This window comes from Notamacropus eugenii, chromosome 3 (genome assembly GCF_028372415.1).
Source record: "Notamacropus eugenii isolate mMacEug1 chromosome 3, mMacEug1.pri_v2, whole genome shotgun sequence".
Taxonomy (NCBI): Eukaryota; Metazoa; Chordata; class Mammalia; order Diprotodontia; family Macropodidae; genus Notamacropus; species Notamacropus eugenii.
Genome location: NC_092874.1, coordinates 7621270 through 7641416, shown reverse-complemented (window position 1 = coordinate 7641416; position 20147 = coordinate 7621270). Strand labels below are relative to the sequence as shown.

General features: G+C 42.2%; 1 protein-coding gene across 8 annotated transcripts in view; it reads left to right on the top strand.

Moving 5' to 3' along the window:
* The window catches only part of DGKB (diacylglycerol kinase beta), a 686362-nt gene that overhangs the window by 234916 nt on the left and 431299 nt on the right, over positions 1-20147 (top strand). For all 8 annotated transcript variants that reach the window (XM_072650808.1, XM_072650809.1, XM_072650812.1 and 5 more), the window contains 2 exons: positions 4717-4805; positions 5147-5263. In XM_072650808.1, the coding sequence (XP_072506909.1) occupies positions 4717-4805; positions 5147-5263 (206 nt within the window). The remainder of the gene's footprint in view (positions 1-4716; positions 4806-5146; positions 5264-20147) is intronic.

Here is a 20147-nt window from a genome sequence, read left to right as displayed (position 1 = left end):
AATATAGAGACTGAAAATGAATCAAGTGTTTCTGGTGTTGTCTAACCTGGACCTCATGGAGTGGAAATTGCCTCCCTGGCTCTGGACCCTCTGTTCCCATCTTCACCAGGACCTAGAATGGGCTTCTGTTCATGATGGACATTCTGGACATGATGGACTTTGTCTGTGATTTCACCTGAATTAAATTGACCTAAACCTAAAACTCTGAAAGTTGACTTGTTTTGTGATGGTGGCATATATTCCTGGCACATAGTAGGTGCTTAATTTTTTTCTGATTGATTGGTGGAAACCTATATTTTGCTCTCTACCATCAGACTAGGGTGAGAGCTATAGGACTTCAGTAGAGTTGCATTGTTTAGCTCTTCATATATATCCCTAGTCTCCTTTATTTTCTTAAATAAATATCAATTAATAAAAAATGTATCTATGGGTCACTCAAATCCACATGAAATGAATAATGAAAAGGCTCACAAGATAAAAGAAGATCAGAGTATTTGATTTCATTAAACAGCTTCCTCTGGATCCATTACATCAATTTCAAGTAGCATTTTTTCAGTTCCTTCATTCATACAGCATGACAGTCTAGGCTTGAGTCCCTCCAGTCATCTGCTCTTTCCCCTTGTCCATGACCCCCTTCTTGCTTTGGCAGGAATGCCCAAAGTCAACCTGAAACTGCTTACTTTCCATAAAGAAACATTTCATTTGTATAGAAGACCTTGTCTCTCTGAAGGGTTTCAGCTCTCCTTCAGAATGTCATAGGGTAACAAGACCTCTTTTGACCTGTGCTCCCATGGAATACTTATATTCCCCTCACCCCATCAAAATCTATTTTTATTGCCAAAGCAGAATGCTGCTACTACTGTACCTGGTCATGTCATCTTTCTTCCTCCCCCTGCTCTACACTATGGCTTCAGAGCACTTTTAGCTCAAATTCTATGAATTCTATGATCATATCACCATTCATTTTTCAATATTCAGAAATACCAGTTTCACTTAACCACATTACACACACACACACACACACACACACACACACACACACACACACACACACACACACACACACACACTAGGCCTCCACCCTTCTTTTTCCATTTCCCCTGTAGCCACATCTATTCCTCCAGTCAGAAATGAGAACAATGAGAGGGTGGTAAGCTGAGCATCAACACATAATAAAGAACCAAAATGTTGTGAAACTTTAATGAGAATGGACCCATGTGACCTTTAGCAAGAAGTTCAGCGACTGATCATGTAGAGCTCTGAGCTTCGTAAGCCCAAGTGTTCATTGTCCCTTGATTGTCTTCAGTCCCACAAATATTTATTAAGCGCTCAAAGGGTGGGTGGCCAAATGTAGGGGACTTTGTCAAGAGGATTGTGGTTCTACTGTGAACTGTACTAGGTGGTCTTTCAGGTCTTTTCCATCTCTGAGACACTACAAAAATTCTGTCATGAACAGGGCTATAGATGGAAATTATTTCAGAGAACATTTCTAAATACTGCCATTTTTATTTCCTTCCTTCTTTCCTTCCTTCCTTCCTTCCTTCCTTCCTTCCTTCCTTCCTTCCTTCCTTCCTTCCTTCCTTCCTTCCTATTGTCTTAGAGGTAGTCAAGGTATAGTGAAGTGCTCCTTCACATCTCAGATTCATAGAATCTGAGATGGGAAGAACACAGAGGATATTTAGTCAGTCCAATGTGTAACCAAATAGAGAATCCAGTGGTAAGTAAGATTCCTTGGTGGCCAGAGAAAGTTAATTTTTGCTTTTGTTTCCCCTTTCTCCTGTGTCTTACATTTGTACTTGTCTCTCATTTTACTGGCTTATACACATCCCTAACTGACTGATAAACTCTGAGGACAGGGGTGATGCTCTCTTTAACTGTTATATTCCCCCATACCTGGTGAGGAGGTTACTTGAATTGGTTTATGATGATCATCCTATGAGTTGCTGGATGTCAATGAAGAATCTGTTGGAATCAGTATTCATGAAGACTGGAATTATTAATTTAACTTATTTGGCAGCATGAGGACGTAAAAACCACTGAGCCCAGGAAGGTCTGGCAATGGGTGGCCCAGTGCCTTTGCTTCAGGACTGACTTCCATGACTTCTGATTCTTTTGCTAACTTGGGCCACTTGGACCAAGCCTCACTTGAACTGGTTTGTGAACTAGAAAAGGAGACAATGGTCATTGAGAACCACTGCAACTTCCTCAAGGACAGGCTATGCCACATTTGTGTGACTTTTGACAAGTTTTCAAAGGTCTAGATCATGAGAATACTATAGATGTAGCTGACTTAGATTTTGACTTAGATCTAACTGAAATTTTAACAAAGCAGTCAATAAAGCATCGCATAGTGTTTTGGTGGTGAGTATGGAGAAATGTGGGCCATATGCAAATTGAGCGGTGGTATTTGGAGCTGTTTGGTCTGACTCAAAAAGAATTTATTCATTAATGACTTGATGTCAATTCTGAAGGAGGCCTCCCACGGAGCATCCCAGGCTTCTGTTCTTGGCCCTCTGCTGCTTCCCATTTTCATCAATAGCTTGAGACAGACCTCCAGGAGGTAACTTGCTCATCCAGTATTTAGATGACATCAAGCTAGGAGGGAGAACGAAGATATTAAGTTACACAGTAAGGGTATAAAAAGAGCTTGCCAAGTGATGATGGCAGAATGAATCTAATAAGGTGATTTTGATAAAGAAAAATAGGATATCTTGCATTTGGGTTCAAGAAACTGACTTCACAAGCACAAGGTGAGAGAGGCATCATTAGACAGCAGTTTGTCTTCATAAACTTCTCAGAGTTTTAGTGGAATGTGAGTTCACATTAATCAGTGATGTGATGCAATAGCTCAAAAATGACTGCGTTCTCTAACTGCACTGAGAGAAGCAAGGAGGAGGTGGTAGTAACTGTACCCACCCTGATGGGATGAAGTATGGAATATGGTGGTCATTTCTGTATGCTGCAGTTTAGGGGTATGGGTAAGTTAGGGAATATCTGTGGAGGGCAGAATGAAGAAAGGCTTTGAGCCCACACCATCTGAGCATTGGTTGAAGAAACTGGGGGTGTTGAGTAGGGAATAGAGAATATTCAGAGCAAGGGAAGGGAGGTATGATCATGTCTTTAAGGATCTGAAGGATCGTCCTATGGAAGGGAGACTTTATTCAGCTTTGCCCCACAGGACAGAAGCTGAAACATTGGGTGGCCATTCCAAAGAGGCAAATTTGAAGCTCAGTGTTAGGAAAATCTTCTTATCCATTTGAGACATCTTAGTATGGAATGGAGATGTGTGATAGCTTACCCTTCATTGGAGGCCTTCTGACAGAGTAGGAGGATGAGTATTTGTTGAATACATTATAAAACAATTCCTTTTTGTGTATGAGTTGAGCTCAATGGTTACTGAGGTGCATAAGATCTGGGTTCTCAATGAGAAGGAATCCAATCCAACCCCCACATTTTACAGAAGAAGAAACTGAGGCCCAGGAGAATAAATGGTTTGTCCAAGAGCACAATGGAAGTGATGTCAGAGGCAGGATATGAAATTGAATCCTCTGATCTGTTGCAGAACATCTATGCTGCATTTCTCTGAGAAAGATGATAGAATCGTCTAAGTGAGTCCTTTGACTGAAATCGCTTGAAGATATAAAAAATATGGCTTGGGATGATGATGTTGGTTGCCTAAACATCGTATCTCCCATTAATGATGGAAAAAGAAATCTGATGTAAAATGGGGGCCTTGAGTCATCTGATTCCCTCCCCTCATTATTACACAGATGGGAATGGGAATTGACCTGCCCAAGGTCACCCAGACAGCAGGTAGAAAAGCCAGATTTTCAGTCTGGGATTTTTGGTCCAGCATTTAGGAGTCTTTCCTTTGTAATACACCTTCTTTCCCTCTTAGATTTAATTGGATTCCGTCTCCCCCATATTTTCATGTGTTCAGTGTTGTTAGACACTTAACTTGATTTTGTCACATGAACTTATTTATATTAAACTAGATTTCTTGAAGAATCTAAACATACAAAGGAATTGGAGATGGTGCTGAGTTATAATACATTTGATCATTTTCCTGACATTTTCATTCTCTCCCTATATTTTTCCTTCAATATTCAGACAAGTTTATCAAAGAAAACATGTGGTTTAGCAAAGGAAAATATTGTCTGGAGAGACAGAATTAGGGCTTTTATTGGCTTGGCCTGAAGGATACCCGCTGCTCTCTGGGGGGAGGTGGGGGGAGGAAAAAAAACACAGCCATTTAAGGTTGGAATAAATCAATAAACAGCTTAACATCAACTTCTGGGGTCTGATTTCCAAGCTGGCCAGCTGCTCCCCTTGCCTATAGTTGGTAAAATGTAGATTTTCTTCTGATGAGCAAATGACACTAAGCCATTTGGCAGTCATCAATTTTTCTTTAATATTTTAGTCATTTGAGAGTTATTGTGAAAAATTTTAGTGAAGACTGATTTAATTAAGCATTTCCTGCTATGCCATGATGGAGTCATTGTGGCTTTTCCCATGCAGAATATTTCCTGTGCTAATTGGCCTTTTGTATCTCATGGCAAAAACCAGTCTCCTTTAGCTTGTCCCTGCTGAGACTGATTGAATTGATTAGACAGCGATGGGTATGGAATGAGGAGGCCCTGCTAAGGCCGTCCTTTTCCTAGAAAAACACGAGCAGGATGAGGAGTAATCAGTGTTTGTCCATGTGCTTCCTTTCAGTTTGCAAGTACACGGTCCATGAGCGCTGTGTGGCAAGAGCACCTCCTTCTTGCATCAAGACCTACGTGAAGTCCAAAAAGAACACAGATGTGAGTGCTGGGTCTGTCTTGGCTTCTTGAGGGTGGCAAGGCAGGCCCTGCCTCTTGTTCCATCCTCAGTCATGCATCACTAATGGGTCAATGTCAAGGCTTAGAGTTCATTGCCTCTATTTTGTTCCATCCAACTTCATGCACCATTCCTGGGTCAATGACAAGTCAAGGTTTGCCATCCTGTTCCTACTTGTCTTGTTCTCTCCTGGGTTGCACACCATTACCTGGTCAATGACTCAGTAGGACTCACTGTCTTAGAACCCCTTCCCATTGTTTCATTCTAGGTCATGCACCATTACTGGGTCAATGTCAACTTATCCTTGCCCATTGTTCCTTCCTAGGTCATGCACCATTATTGGGTTGAAGGCAACTGCCCAACCAAGTGTGACAAGTGTCATAAAAATGTCAAATGCTACCAAGGCCTGACTGGACTTCACTGTGTTTGGTGTCAGATCACAGTAAGTAGAATCAACAATAATCATGGGCAGGCAGGTGCCCAGCAGGCAGCCTGGGAGCTGGGAAATGTGGGAATGATGACACTTATTAACATGCCCCTGGAGGGTCTATGAAGGAAGACGGGTGGAGCATTGAGCATTGGAAGGCTCCTTCGGTCACCTAGTCTGGCCCCCTCATTTTGAAGTTGAGCAAATTGACTCCTTAATGTATTGGAGCTGAGTTGGAGCTGCTCATGGGAAAGAGTTAGGCTAAACTTCCTACAGCCCCAAGGGAAAACTTTGAGAATCTAAAGGTCACTTCTCTGTGCAAAAAGCTGATCAGAATCTGCTTCAAACCAAACACCCTGGAGCAGCCACTCTCTCAGCCCTCACAGGTTTCATAAGTCAGTTCTCCAAATGTGTTCGAGTCTTCATTGTTGACAGAGGTCAGCGTAGACAGGCCTTCTGAGTAATGTTGCTCCAGTGGCTTCTCTGGACTTATGTGGTTGGCAGGCTGGCATCTGTCCCATGCCTAAAAGAGGCTCTGGTTCCATTATTGTCAAGGGAAAACAATAGAGGGAATTGTCTCAACTAAGTCAACACAGATATTGCTCTGAGGGTGGCTGAGAGGGCAACGTTGGGAGGGGGTGGTTCTCAGAGCTTTGCAAGACACACACAGAGGATAATGAGAACAACATACTATGACATACATTTTAGAATACAATGGAATGTATTTTAAAGATGAATATATTTTCTTCACACATTTTAAGCTATTACTCAGTATTCAGTTATATTTATACTTGGAATTATTCTCAAGCTATGATGAAAAGTGGGCTTTTTATTATTCTCAGTTACGGGTGGTGAAATACAAAGATACAAACATGGTTTTTGGTTTTGGTATTCAGCCTGACTTTGAAGGAGATAGAACGCTTTGGAACTTTGGGATTTCTTTTTTTCATGATCCTTAGAAGGTCTCCCTCTTTTCATGTCTGTCCACTCACCTCTGGTTCCTCTTATCCCATAGCCATCCCCATCTTTGGAATTATATTGTTTTTATTTCTTATCTGTTAAGGACCTTGTATGAGAGAGAAACACACACACACAGAGGAAAAAATAAAATTAGCTGACATTTACATAGCATGTTACAAAATACATACACAATACTTTACATGTATTAATGAGATACTCAAGATGTTGCTGTGCACAGATGAGAAGATTGAGTGTCCAAGAGACCCAATAACTCCCCTAAGGTCTCACCAAATCAGGACATGTCAGATATGAGATTCCAAGCCGAAATCTAACAGCATATGGCTCCCTCTCGGTAGCCCCTGTGCTCCTTGGAGTCTCTCTAGTTGAATGATTTAATGATTATTTTGGGGAGTGTACATTTTGATTTGGTAAATTGAAATTCAAGCTTTACCAGGAGCTATAAAGCTGACGATGTCAGGACTGAAGCCTAGGCCTTCATTCTCAGTCCCCCCCATCCCTCTGTAATTTCTTTACCTTCACTTCAAAACTCTTTCTTAACTGGAAGAGCAGCTTCTCTCTAGTGATTCTGTCAAGAAGCATGCATGAAATATTTACTCTGTGTCCAACACCGTGTTAAACCCTGAGGATACCAAGAAAGACAAAATTCAGCCTCTGCCCTCAAAGAGCTCCCTAATGGGGAATCTTTTTATTCAGTTCATTTAAGAAAGATTTATGAAATTCTCATTGTTCTGGGGAGGGAGAGAGGATCAGGAGAGAGACACAGATGATATAAGACTCGGTCACTGCCCTCACAGGGCTTCCAGTCCAAAGGCCTATCATGGACCAGAAAGCCCCTGCTGAAGCCCTCTCTTCCCTTGACATCCATGCCTTGGTATTTTCCTGGCCAATTTCCTGATGAACCTTTTCTCTCTGCTTTATTTATTGTATTCATCCTTCATTGCTGAAGAAGACCATACCATCAGAGAAATGATGACATGACTTGCACTTGACTTTGTTTTGAGTAAGGGAGGGCTGTGCATGTCACCAGCCTCACTTCTCCTCCAGAGCCATCTGAATCTAGTGACCAGATATTCATCAGAATGATTGGAGATAACCCAGGGTGCACTGGGAGACCTTGACCCCTTTAGATTTTATTTATTACAAGAGAAAGGAACATGTGTGTGAGGCTCAAAGGGTTCTTAGTTCTTACAGAAGTTTGCATTTTTATGGCAGGAGAAGAAAAGGAGGAGAGAGGAAAGGGATGTGTCAGGGAGGGGGAAGGGGCAGCAACCCTCCCAAAGGGGAGGAGCTAGGCTATGGGAAAAGACACCTTCTTTTCCCTTTGGAACTGCTAGACTCTGAAGATAAGAGGGTATGTTATCTTCAAAGGGTCCCAGCAGCACAAGCATTATGCCAATCTGGCACAGACCCAAGGATGCAAAGGGAGTCCAGCTTGGGGTGCAAACAACAGATTTTGTCAGTTCAGGGGATGTTTCCTTCTTGATTCATTCAGGGCCTCCTGCACACTCTGGGTCCAGTGTTTCTGGAAAATATGGCAACTCAAAATGCCAAATTCAGGGGACCCTTAACATCTAGCTCTTCTTCCTCTGGCCAACCCCAATCATTAGTGTTCATGATCTTTCCCCCCTTCCCTTTAATGTTCTTATCCATATCTTTGACTTCTGCCCATCCCCACCCGCAAGTCTGCACCTCTGGACCAGCCTCCTGACTTGGCCATGACTCCTACAGAGAAGAAGAGAAATTGGTCACCGAAAATTTCCATGAAGAGAAAGAGGAGGCCACCATGGTCTCCCCTACACCAGACCCAGAGACTCCTAGCAGACTTCATCAGAAGAAGAGGGACCTCCACGGTCAGCTCATCCCACTTAGGACTGCAAGAATTTCCCCTCCCTATCCCCAAAAGCATTCTTGATAAAGAGTTATCCAGCATCTGCCTGGGGCTCTCTAAGAGTCCATAGTACCATCCTGAATGTTCTGAATCTTCTCTGTGGACGCAGAACTCTCTGCACTCTGACTCCCATCCCCTAACTCTGCACCTTATTCAGATGCAAAAGAAAATTGGATAGACAGTCATTATGCACATACAGAAAAGAGCCCTGATGTTAAAAAGTGGGCCTTCCCTTCTGAGAACTTATGCCCCCCAAACACTCATAACCCAACTGGCTGCGAGTTAGTTGGTGAGTTCTAGGTTGCTCTGGGCTCTGAGAGGCCAAGGAAGAGCACTGGAAGGCAGTCCAGGTATACATGATCATGTCTTTCCCTGGGTTGGTCAGGCGGTGAGAGAAGGATTTGGGGCCAGACGCTGTCAGCAGGGCTGAGCAGGGAGGGTCCGGGTCCAGCTCTTTCCCCAGAGAATGCAGTTGAAGCAGCATAAAAATGTTCCTGGGAGGACTCCCCGCCTCCACCATCGCTTCTTCACAGATAAGCCATCAGTTCAAGCCGTAGTCTTTTCTCCACCCTCAGCCTTTTTGACCTTTCTGAAACTTTGGACACTGCTGAGTGCCCTCTTCTCTTTGATGTCTCCACCTTCCCAGTGGCTCAAGCTAATGACCAAGGTGATGTTTTCCCATCTCTCATCCTCCACACCCAATGTCAAGTCTTGGTGATTTTATCTTTCTAGCATTTTTCTGCATTTGTTTTCTTCTCTCCTCTGACACTGCCCCCACCCTGTTTCAATGCCTCAGCACCTCATTCTTGCACTGTTGTAATAGTCTATGGGTGATCTGCCTGACCCAAGGCTCTCCCCATTCCAGTCAGTCCTTGGCTTATCTGTCACAGCTTTTCTAAAGGACAGATCTGACCCCCATACTCAGGGGCTTCCTATTGCCTTCAGGATAAAAAACGTCCTCTCTTTGGTGTTTAAAGCTCTCTAAAACTTACCCCTCCCCCTTCCAGGTCCCTTATGCCTTCTACCCACACACATCCAAAGACACTTGTATGTTTATCATTCGTCCAACAAGCCCCTCCATTTCCCAGGTCTGGCCATTTTCTCTCATCATCCACCATGCCTAAAATTATCTCCCTCTTCATCTCTCCCTCCTGGTATCCATGGATTCCTTCATTTAGCCCACCTTTTCAAGGAAGTTTCCTTCTCCCAACCCCCCTTAGTTCTAGTGCCTTCCCTCTGCAGATCATCCATTGCAAGTTAATGGCTCGGTGCATAGAGCACTGGATCTGAAGTCAGGAAAACCTGAGGTCAAATCTCACTTCAGATACTTACCAGCTCTGTGACCCTGGGCAAGTCACTTAACTTCTGTTTGCCTCAGTTTCCTCAACTGTAAAATAGGAATAATAATAGTATCTACCTTAGAGGGTTTTGTGGGGAGCGTATGAAATAATCACTGTAAAAACTGCTTAGCATAGTGGCTGGCACACAATGGGCATTATAGAAATCCTTATTTCCCCTTCCCTTCCTTTCCCTTCCTTCCCCACAATTTATCCTGTATACGGTTCATTTGTATACACTTGCTTATATATTGTCTCTCCCGATATACTGGGAACTCCTTGAGAGCAAAGAATGTGTTTTGTCTTTCTTTGTATTCCCAGATCTTAGCACATAGTAGGTACTCAATAAATGTTTATTGATTGTCACATTTAGCCCCGACCTCTTCTGTACCATATCCCATACCAACATTAGTTGTGCAATTTCCTTGGCTTCTTACCACCATATGTCTCTCCGTTGTTGTTTAGTTTATCTGCAAATTCTTAGGAGTTGATGATATCCCATCCTGGGTCACCTAAATCATTATGGTCTATTGTGGAAGAGAAAGGCTTGGAGTGATATGGTTGTAATAGTATCACAGGGGCCCACTGACCTCTCTAGTCAGATTCCTCACTCTTTGAAGGAAGTAATAGTGTCCTTGCCTCCTCTTTCCCCCATGTTCTCTGTCCCAGGCCTGGTAGGCACTCCTAAATAAATTACTAAAGCACCTCATTTCTTTTTCGTTTTCATGTAAGATGTAGATTATAAGCAAACAGATGTTCTGTTTAAATGTATCTAGGTAAATTGCCCCATAATACTCCAATCTAGATCAGATATGCAGGGAGAGCTATCACCAAACATGAAAAGTCTTCTTTCAGTCCAATCTCTTCCCTGTTTACTTAACAAACTTGGACCCTGATACTATATCAGCCTCAATTTACTACATTGACAGATGTGGAATTAGCCTCCTAAGTAGTAGCTCATTTTCCCCCAAAAAAGTATTATCTTCAACCCTTTTAAAGATATATGTGCAGATACATACATTCACAAGATATATTGAAGTATAATTTAGGCAGCAAAAATTCTTTGTAAGCAAGGTATCCCATCAGCATTAAGCATTTCTGTGTCCTTTATTAGGGTCCTATAAGCCAAGCTCAATATCCTTCTCTTCCTTGATCTTCCACTCATCTTTCATTCCCAAGCCTCCCATGATCCTTGAAGTATATGTTCCATGGGCCTCAGATTGCAAGGGGATATGGCACTCTCTGCCTTGTGCTCTGTGATCCCAAGTCCGGCAGGTACCCTGTGCCTGAAGGGTGAATGAGTTGGTGTGGACCTTACAGACCTAGAGGTGAAAGGAACCATATTTGTAACAATTCCTTCTCTGACTTTAGAAGCATAAAGTTACACTCTTTTTATTAAAATATTGAATTCCACATAGTAATTTTAAAAGGTTAAAAATGGCTGGAAAGGAGTTTAAGCTTTTTACAAATGTCAGAATTCAGAGAGCTTCCTGGAATTTGTACAAGATTAGGAAAAAAGGTTCTATTCCCCGACAGATATATTTCTTCAGTGCAAGTGACCTGCTTTTTGGGAATCGCTTTTCCTCACCTCTTTTCTCCTTCCCAGAGTCCCATTAAAAGTTTATTGTTTATTATTGTCACTTATTACTTTTTAGGATCACAGACACAGACTGGAAAGGGCCTCGGTGGCTGCCTTGTCCAGTTAATACTCTCAAAGGGGTCAGATGAGATAATATACACAGATAATTTTGTAAATTTTGAGGAACTGTAGAATGATAACTGCTATTATTAGCTATTAATCTCTCCAGAAGACCCTGGATGAAGGGTCTCCAGGGGACTTGTTCAAAGATGTGCAAGAAGGAAGAGTCCAAGGATTTCTTGGGGAAGTCCATTCCACCATGAGAGATCTCGCTTTATCAGAAAGGGGTATTCGTTTCTGTTTTATTTGTTGTTTCTTGTTCCAGACTGGATCTATGTTGACATCTTTGAGTCTTCTCATCACTATTCCTAGTTCTATCCTCTGGGACCAAACAGAACCATCCTGAGGTCCACAGTACATTCCAGCCTCGCTCTCACTTGATGGCAGATTTCATGTCCACCCTGAACTTTCTTTGCCCCTCTCCCCTTTTTTCAGTAGATCCTACAACCTGAATTCAAGATCCTGGCTCTTTTCTTCTTAATCTGCTTCTCCTTATCATTGCTCTTCCTCTTTTACTGCATGCTCTGAAGCTACTCTCTCATCCACTACTCACTCAGAAGTTGGGTCCCAGAGGACATCTTTCTAAATATACTGCAAGATGGTATCAGCATGGGTGTCTGCTACCTAGCATCACAGTATCTACTCATACTAAGCTTGTAGTTCATTTAAAGCCCTTAGAACTTGCTTAGCCCAAATGGCATCTAATGTTGCTTCCCTTATTTCATATTTGTGCCATCCACTTTTGAGCCTGGATAGAACACTTTGAATTAACTCGCGAAATTTCATTTTCTTCATCCCATCTCAATAATGTGCCCTATCAAGAACATTTTTGGATTCTGATTCATCACTGTGAGAGTTACTCTTCTCAGGCTTGTATCATCAGAAAATTGGATGAGATTTCCATCTTTGCCTTTATTTAAGTCATTAAATATGGCACAGATGCTGGGCACAGCCCACTGTTGACCCTTCTCCTAGCTGACGTCAAACTATTGATGGCTATTGTTTGAGTCTCACCAATCAACCAATTCTGAATCCTTCTGTTCAGACTCTTGTCGAACCCACATTTGCTCATCTTTTCCATAAGAAGAGCATGAAATACTTGCTACATCAGTATATCAAAGCAAGAAGCATGTATTAAGTGCCCACTGTGTGTCAGGCACTGTGCTAAGTGATGGGGTGTAAAAAAAGACCCAAGATACCAAGATAGTCTGTCCTCTCAAGGAGCTCCCAGTCTAATAGGGATACAACACAAAGAAAACTATGTTCAGACAAGAAATCTAAAGATCCAAGAAGGGTTTTCTTTGTCAAGAAGGACTGAGAGAAGAGTAAAGAAGGAGATAGCCTCAGGCCAACCATGTATAAGCATTCTCTTGATGTACCAGTTAACTCATTCCAGCCACAAAACAAACAAACAAATAAAAAAAAAAAACGAGCTTTATTTGGCACAACCGCTTCTCAGTGTCCTGATTCTTGGAGATCATTGCTTCCTCTTCCAGATGTTCATTATTCAATTCTAAAAATACCCAATAGAAATAGCAAATTATCCTAGTCAAGCTCACTAACCTATAGTTAGTAGACTGTTCTCTCCTTGCCTTTTCCCCCAAAATGTGACACTTGCCCTTTTCCAGTCCTATAGGACCTCTACTGTTCTCCACGGGTTTTCAAAGATCATTGAAAGTAGCTGAGAAAACACATTGGATACTTCTTTCAGTTCATCTGGACAAAGGGCACTTGAGCTCATCACTACCATCCAAATCATCTCATAAAATTTCCTTAACAAAGAATTACAGAAAGCCTCAGTACCTTCTAGTTCAACCCAAATACAAAAATCATCTCCATTCTAACATCCCTGACAGGTAGTGATTCTATCTGTGCTTGAAGAATTCTAAATAGGAGAACCAAAACCTCTTGTGACAACTCTGGTGATCATTTTTAGGCCATCAGGTCCAAACCGTATCTAATCTAGGATCCCCTCAACAACAGTCCTGACTGGTGATATTACTGTTTATAAATTGACCTTAAAGAATTCTCTAGAATCCTTATACTCTCACTAATCTTCCATCTCTCCTTGCCTATTGGCCGCTTCCATCCTGTCTACAAACCCTTCTATGTTCTCAGAACTCCTCAGAGAACCTTCACTTGATCCATCTATGCCTCTAAGCTATTGTCCTCAACCTTTCCTCTTTTTCATGGGTAAATGCCTTAAGAAGGCCATCTACAATCAGTGCCTCCACTTCTTTCTTCTCACTATCTCCTTAACTCTTTGTAGTCTGGCTTCTGACTTCATAACTCAATGGAAATTATTCTCTCCACAAAAATTACTCTCTCCACAATTATCAATGTTCCTGTTTGCTAAATCTAGTAACCTTTTCTCATTCCTCATTCTTCTTGGCCCTTTATGACCTTTAATACTTTCAGTCACCCTCTTCTTCTCAGTGCTCTCTTTTCCCTCAATTTTAGTGACACTGTTCTCTCCTGGTTCTCCTCCCCCTTGGCTGGATCTTCATCTAGGTCTTATCCACTAACCATGAATGTCCCCAGAGCCTTCTTCTCCTGATATTCCCCTATGCCTTAGTGATCTACTGTCTCCCATAGATTCAATCATTGTTGCTATGGAGGTGATTCTCCAATGTACTTACCCACTTTCATTCTCTTTCAAGACCTCTAGTCTTTCAACTACTACCATCTCTCAACATAGATGTCCTGCAGATATCTTTAACCAAATCTGTCCAAAATCAAACTCGTCATTTTCCTCCTCATTTCGTTCTTGGAGTCTCTCAGGATCCAACCTATTGTCTTCCTTGATATCACATTCCTTCCATATCCAATTAGTTGTCAAGATCTTATGATCTGTACTTTCCTAAGACCTTCTCCTGTCTCATAGCTCCCTCCTCATTGCAGGCCCTCATCATGTCTTTACTGCAGTGGTTACTGGTGAGTCTGCCTGCCTTAGTCTCTCCAGCCACCAAAGTGATTTCCCTCAAGTTCAGTTCTGACCACATCAGTCCCTTATTCAGTAATTTCTAGGGACCCCTTATTACCTATATGATTGAATATAAAGTCCTTTCTGCACCCTGCCTCTCCAGTCTTTTTATATTTTAGTCCTGTCCATGAACTTTAATCTCCAACACTCCCTGCTAACTCTGGCATTTTCTTTAGCTGTCTCCCATGCCTGTAATTCTTCCCCTCCCCCTCATACCCATTTCTTGGTTTCTTTGGCCTCCATTAAGTTGTTTCCTGCTCCTCCTTAATGCTAGTACCTTCGCTCTGCTGGTCATCTTTAACTTAAAGTTGTAAACTTATATATATTTCTATACATGTGTACGTGTATTGATATCTATACCACCTACCTACTCTATGTATCTATCCATTTATAGTGTCTGTACATATTTGTTTGAACTGAGGTCCTCCTGACTCCTGCACTGGTGCTCTATCCACTGCACCATGTAGCTGCCCTTATTGTGACACTTGATACTCACTAGTTGTGTGACCTTGGGCAAGTCACTTAACCCCAGTTGCCTCCTCCTGGGTCATCTCCAGTCATCCTGATGAATATCTGGTCACTGGATTCAGATGGCTCTGGAGGAGAAGTGAAGCTGGTGACCTTCACAGCCCTCCCTCACTCAAAACTTAGTCAAGTGCAAGTCATGTCATCATTTCTCTGATGGCATGGTCTTCTTTGGCAACGAAGGACAAACACACACATGTTTATTTACATGTTCATTAGACTTAAAAGCAAGGAAGTTTTGTGTTTTGTTTTGGTTTCGTTTTTTTTGCTTTTCTTTGAATCCCTATTCCTTAGCACAATGCCTGACACATAGCAGGTGGTTAATAAACACTCATTGATTTGACTTTGCACTTTCTTTTTACCTTTTTTTCTTGTTTTTTTTTTCTTTTTTTTGACCCTGGCTCTCCCCAGCTCTCCCAGGCTGAAACTTCAGCCTCTATTCATAGGCCAGTGCCAATACTCATTGGCAGGGAAGCTTTAGCCTGCTCCATTTATTTTATCCTAGACTTTGGGCAGATACCCACTCAGCGTTTAGCCCTCCTATAGCTTAGCACTCTGACTCTACCCCCACCCCAGGAGCCTCAGGAACTGGAAGAGCTTGCTACCATTCCCAGCTTATTGATCTTCTCCAAAAGCTAAATTTGTGGTGAGTGCCCCTTTCAGCCACATAGGATGTACATTTTCATTCTGTTTCTCATTAGAATTCTTTCTTTTGGTGACTTGATATTTCTTTGTCCTGATTTATATCTTGATTCAGATATCTGTTTCTTTCTGGAATCAGTACTCCTTGATAAATTGGATTTTTCACTTTGCATCATTTTACCCCCACTACCTTTTTCTTACTCATTGTGGCACCATCTTCAGTGGGTAAAATGCCTGGGATTCAGTTCCACCATTCCAGACACTGCAAGAGAAACTGGGCTTGCTTTCTGGATGCCCATAGAGCTTCCTCCAGTGATCAGTCTATCCACTGACCCAAAGAATGTGAGTTTCTCAGATACAATACAAAGTGTCTTAACCTGAAATTAGTGATGAGAACTTTGTGACACAAAAGTTATGGAACATAGGATTTGCCAGGTAAGGCTCCTCTAGAAAACTGGTAAGAACAAGTCCTAGTTGCAGATGTTAAGGAGTCTTTCTCATGCTTTGCTTGTGATCCTATATTGGGTAGCAGTCAGGGCTGGCATTAGGAAAAAATCTGGGCAGTAGATTTGGCAAAGTTACTGAAATCTGCACTTGCCCAAGAACCTAGTTCTTAAATTCTTGTCATGCTCATCTTTTTTCTTTCCCATTCTGAGTAAACCTCCTGCTCTCTCTAGGTTCTCATAGGCAAATCATCAAGTAATGTTTAATTTGGAGACTACAAAAGGGAGAAGTCCTGTGGGGTTGGCTGGAGAATTTTGTGTGTCCTAGACCTGCTTCGGGGGTTGCTGCTCTGTCTGTGGGTGTTCCAACATTGCCTCTACTTCTCCACTGAGGCCATGACAGGCCAATGTTTGCTTTACCTCTGGGACTCAGAAGGTAATGGAGAATAGGAGATTTGATGGGCTAAATTCCTCCCAGTCAGCAGATCATGGAGAGAGAGAGAGAGAGAGAGAGAGAGAGAGAGAGAGAGAGAGAGAGAGAGAGAGAGAGAGAGAGAGAGAAACAGAGAGACAGAGATAAAGACAGAGAGGGAGAAAGAGAAAAAAAGAAATTTAGTGAGTACTATCAAGTACAAGAAGTTTCAGAGAAATTTCTAGCTCTTATAAACATACATTCCTCAAAAAGACCCCTATAAATTTAGAATTTTTGAGTCCCTCCAAGAATGTAAAGCGTACAATCCTTTTTATAAAGTACATTGAATTAGATAGACTCTCCAGGGACTCAGTCTGCCTCCTTGGGACAATGGTGCTTCCTAGCTCCAAATGAGGGATAGAGGGAACACAGAGGAAGAGGAGGGAGGCATTGAGCAAAAGTATCTGCCACACAGACAAGGACTGCTGCTACCTCTACATGTGCACGTATCCCCGCCAATGGAATGTGAACTCCTTAATAGCAAAGACTCCCCAGAACCTCTATAATATAGTGTGTGTGAAAGAGTAAGCACTTAACTGAATTCTCTTTCATTAATGGTAACACTAACAGTAATACTACTAATCAAAGCAGCAGTGTACATTTACATAGCCCCTACTCTGTACCAGGCACAGCGCTCCATGTTTTACCAATATGGTCTCATAACAACCCTTGGAAGTAGGTGCTATTATTATTATCCCTAGTTTAGTTGAGGAAACTGAGGCAGAGAAAGAGATGAAGTGACTTTCCTGGGAGCCTGTAACTAGAAAGCGTCAGAGATCAGATTTAAAGCAGCTCTTCCTGATTCTAGGACTAGTGTTTTCCAATTGGAGGGTTGGAGGATGGATCCAGAAAAGTCCTCGCATCACCAAAGTCTCAGAATCCTAGTAATTTGTTCACTTGTCACCCAGTAGTACCTACTCTGAGGTGTCTAGGCTTTGGTGCTTCTCTTCCCATTCTATTTTAAACTCCTTCAAGGCGTAGAATGTCTTTCTTTTTTCTACTTTATAAGCCCACAGCAGCCCTGCACATTTTTGAGTGCTGCCCACCATTCCCAATCTGGTTAGCTTGTAGGTTAATTACTTTCCTTCTTCCCAGTTTTGTAATTGCACTTCAACAGTCTCTGTTGTGTGGAGGCTCGATCATAATTCTTGCCTTTGGTATTCCCTGCCCAATCTGAAGGTCAGCAGAGGCATCCTCTTAAAAACGGAGCTAAGCTAGCTCTTGTTGATATATATGCATCTCTGTGATCGGTTGTTCATCTTTCGTGGTGATTATCAATCAGTTAACAACCTTATTAAATGTCTGTAATATTTCAGGCAGGGTGCTAGGTACTTTTGATAGAAGGTGGAATAGACTCCTTCCTCAGAGATCTTATATTCTGATGGAGAGGACAACATGGATTTATAGAGGCATATTCAAAGTAAATAAAAAGTGATTTTTTGAGAGTGGAATAAAGTACTACTGTATAGTAGAATTACAAAAATCAAACAAGCAACAAATATGTATTAACTGCCTACTATGGTCAATCATTTTGCTAGGTGCTTGTGGTACAACTACACAGAATAAAGCAGTCACTGATCCTAAGGAGCTTAAGTTCTAATGGGGGAGACAATAGGAGAAGGATACACACATACACACACGTGTTTATTTGGATGGATTAAAGTAAATAAATCCAAATATATACAAAATAGCTAAATACAAAGAAGTCTGGAAGGGAAGGAGCTAACAGGTGAGGGGATGAGGAAAGGCTTCATGTGTCAGACAGTTGAGCCATGTTTTAAAGGAAGGGAGGGACTTGATGAGGCGGAGGTAAGGGGAAGATCCTTCAGGTGTATAGGATTGCTGGAGATGATTGATAGAGAGCCACAGTGGGTGTTTGGGGGTGGGTGGTGTCATGTAACACAGATGTGCAGTGCAACTGGACTGAATTTTGTAAGAGGGGAGTGATGTCCAGTGAGGATGGAAATAAACATTGGAAGCAGGTAGGGATTTAAAAACTACACAGATTGTTTATTTTATCCTAGGGACAACAGGAATTAATAGGGGCAAAAGGGCACAAACATGACCAGAGATGAGTTTAAGGAAAATTATTTCCAATGTGTCAGATGTTTTAGTGTATAGAGAGATGTGAAGCAAGAAGACAATTAGAAGACTGTTTCAAGAATCTAAGTGACAGGTGTTGAGATTCTGAACTAAGGTAGTAATTGTGTGAGCAGATAGGAGGAGGCAGATGGGAGAGGTGTTAGGAAGATAATGAAAAGATTGAGTAGTGGCTGGCCTCTGTGTGGAAAGAAACATTAAGCAGTGCTAGAGAGTGGCCCTTTATAAACTTGGTGGACTAGAAGAATGGTGGTGCTTTCCTTAGAGTCAAGGAAGTTTAGAGAGGGAAGTTTTGGGGGGAACAATAATGATATTGGAAATTTTGAGTTTAAATGTCTCCTGGACATTCCTTTCGAAATGTCCCATAAGTAAATGTTGATGCAGGACTGAAGCTCAGAGAAGAGACTGGAGCTGGATATACAGTGTCCCAAAAGTCTTAGTGCTTTTGCATTTTAGCTTACAAGGAAGTAAGCCATGGAGAGCACCCTGCCTCCACCTGCTTTCTTTCCACTTTCTCTCTTAGCTCTCTGAAATCCGAATTACCACCTCATCATTCAACCCAAACTGCTCTTTCCTAAAGTACTAACAATTTGCTGAGTACTAAGTCTGATGGCTGTTTCTGTCTTTTTTCTCCTTGACCTCTCTGCAACATCAATCCCCTTCTTCAGCTCAATACTCTCTTCTCTTTTGGATTTGGGGACATTACTCTTTCCTGGTTCTCCTCCTGCCTATCCAACCACTCCTTCTCAGTCTGCTTTGCAGCATCTTCATCCAGGTCCCACCCACAAACATGTGTGTCATATAGGGCTCTTACTTGGACCCTCTTCTCTTCTACTACTTCTCTTGGTGATCTCATTGATTCCCATGGATTCAATTATCCTCTCTCTCTCTTTCTCTCTCTCTCTCTCTCACAAACACACATTCACTCAAAAACATACACTCACACACACACACACACACACTCTCACTCACACTCTCTCTTACACACACAAACACACTCTCTCTTTCTCTCTCTCTTTCTCTCTCACATACATACTCTCTCTCACACACACACTCCCTCTTTTTCTCTCTCACATACACACACTCTCTCACAAATACTCTCTCTCTCTCTCTCACAAACACACATTCACTCACAAACATACACACTCACACACACACACACTCTCACTCACAAACACACACACACTCTCTCTCACTCACACTCTCTCTTACACACACAAACACACTCTCTCTTTCTCTCTCACATACATACTCTCTCTCACACACACACTCCCTCTTTTTCTCTCTCACATACACACACTCTCTCACAAATACTCTCTCTCTCTCTCTTTCTCTCTCTCCCTCTCTCTCTCTCTCTCTCTCTCTCTCTCTCTCTCTCTCTCTCTCTCTCTCTCTCTCTCTCTCTCTGTCTCTCCCTGTCTCTCCCTGTCTCTTTCTCTCTCTCTTCCTTCTCTCTCCATCTCTTTCCCTCCCTCTGCCCCCTTACTCTCCCCCCACCCCCGATGGATTTGAATTCTAGTTTTTCTGATCCCAACCTTGGTGCTTTAGCCAATGTACCACCTAACTGCCCTAGGCTCATGAAATGGGCATCATCCTTGACTCGACTCATTTTCACCCCTCCTATAATGTCTTGACTATGCCAAGTCACATCAATTATCTCTGAAATATATTTCCTTCTCCCTTTTCTCACCACCCTCATCCTGGTGCAGGTCCTCATAACATTACCTGCTTGTCTCCTACGATAGCCTGCTGGCCTCAAGTCTCTCTGCACGCAAGAGCATCCTCCACTTAGCTATGGCATAGTTCTTCCTAAGGTCAAGTCTGACCTT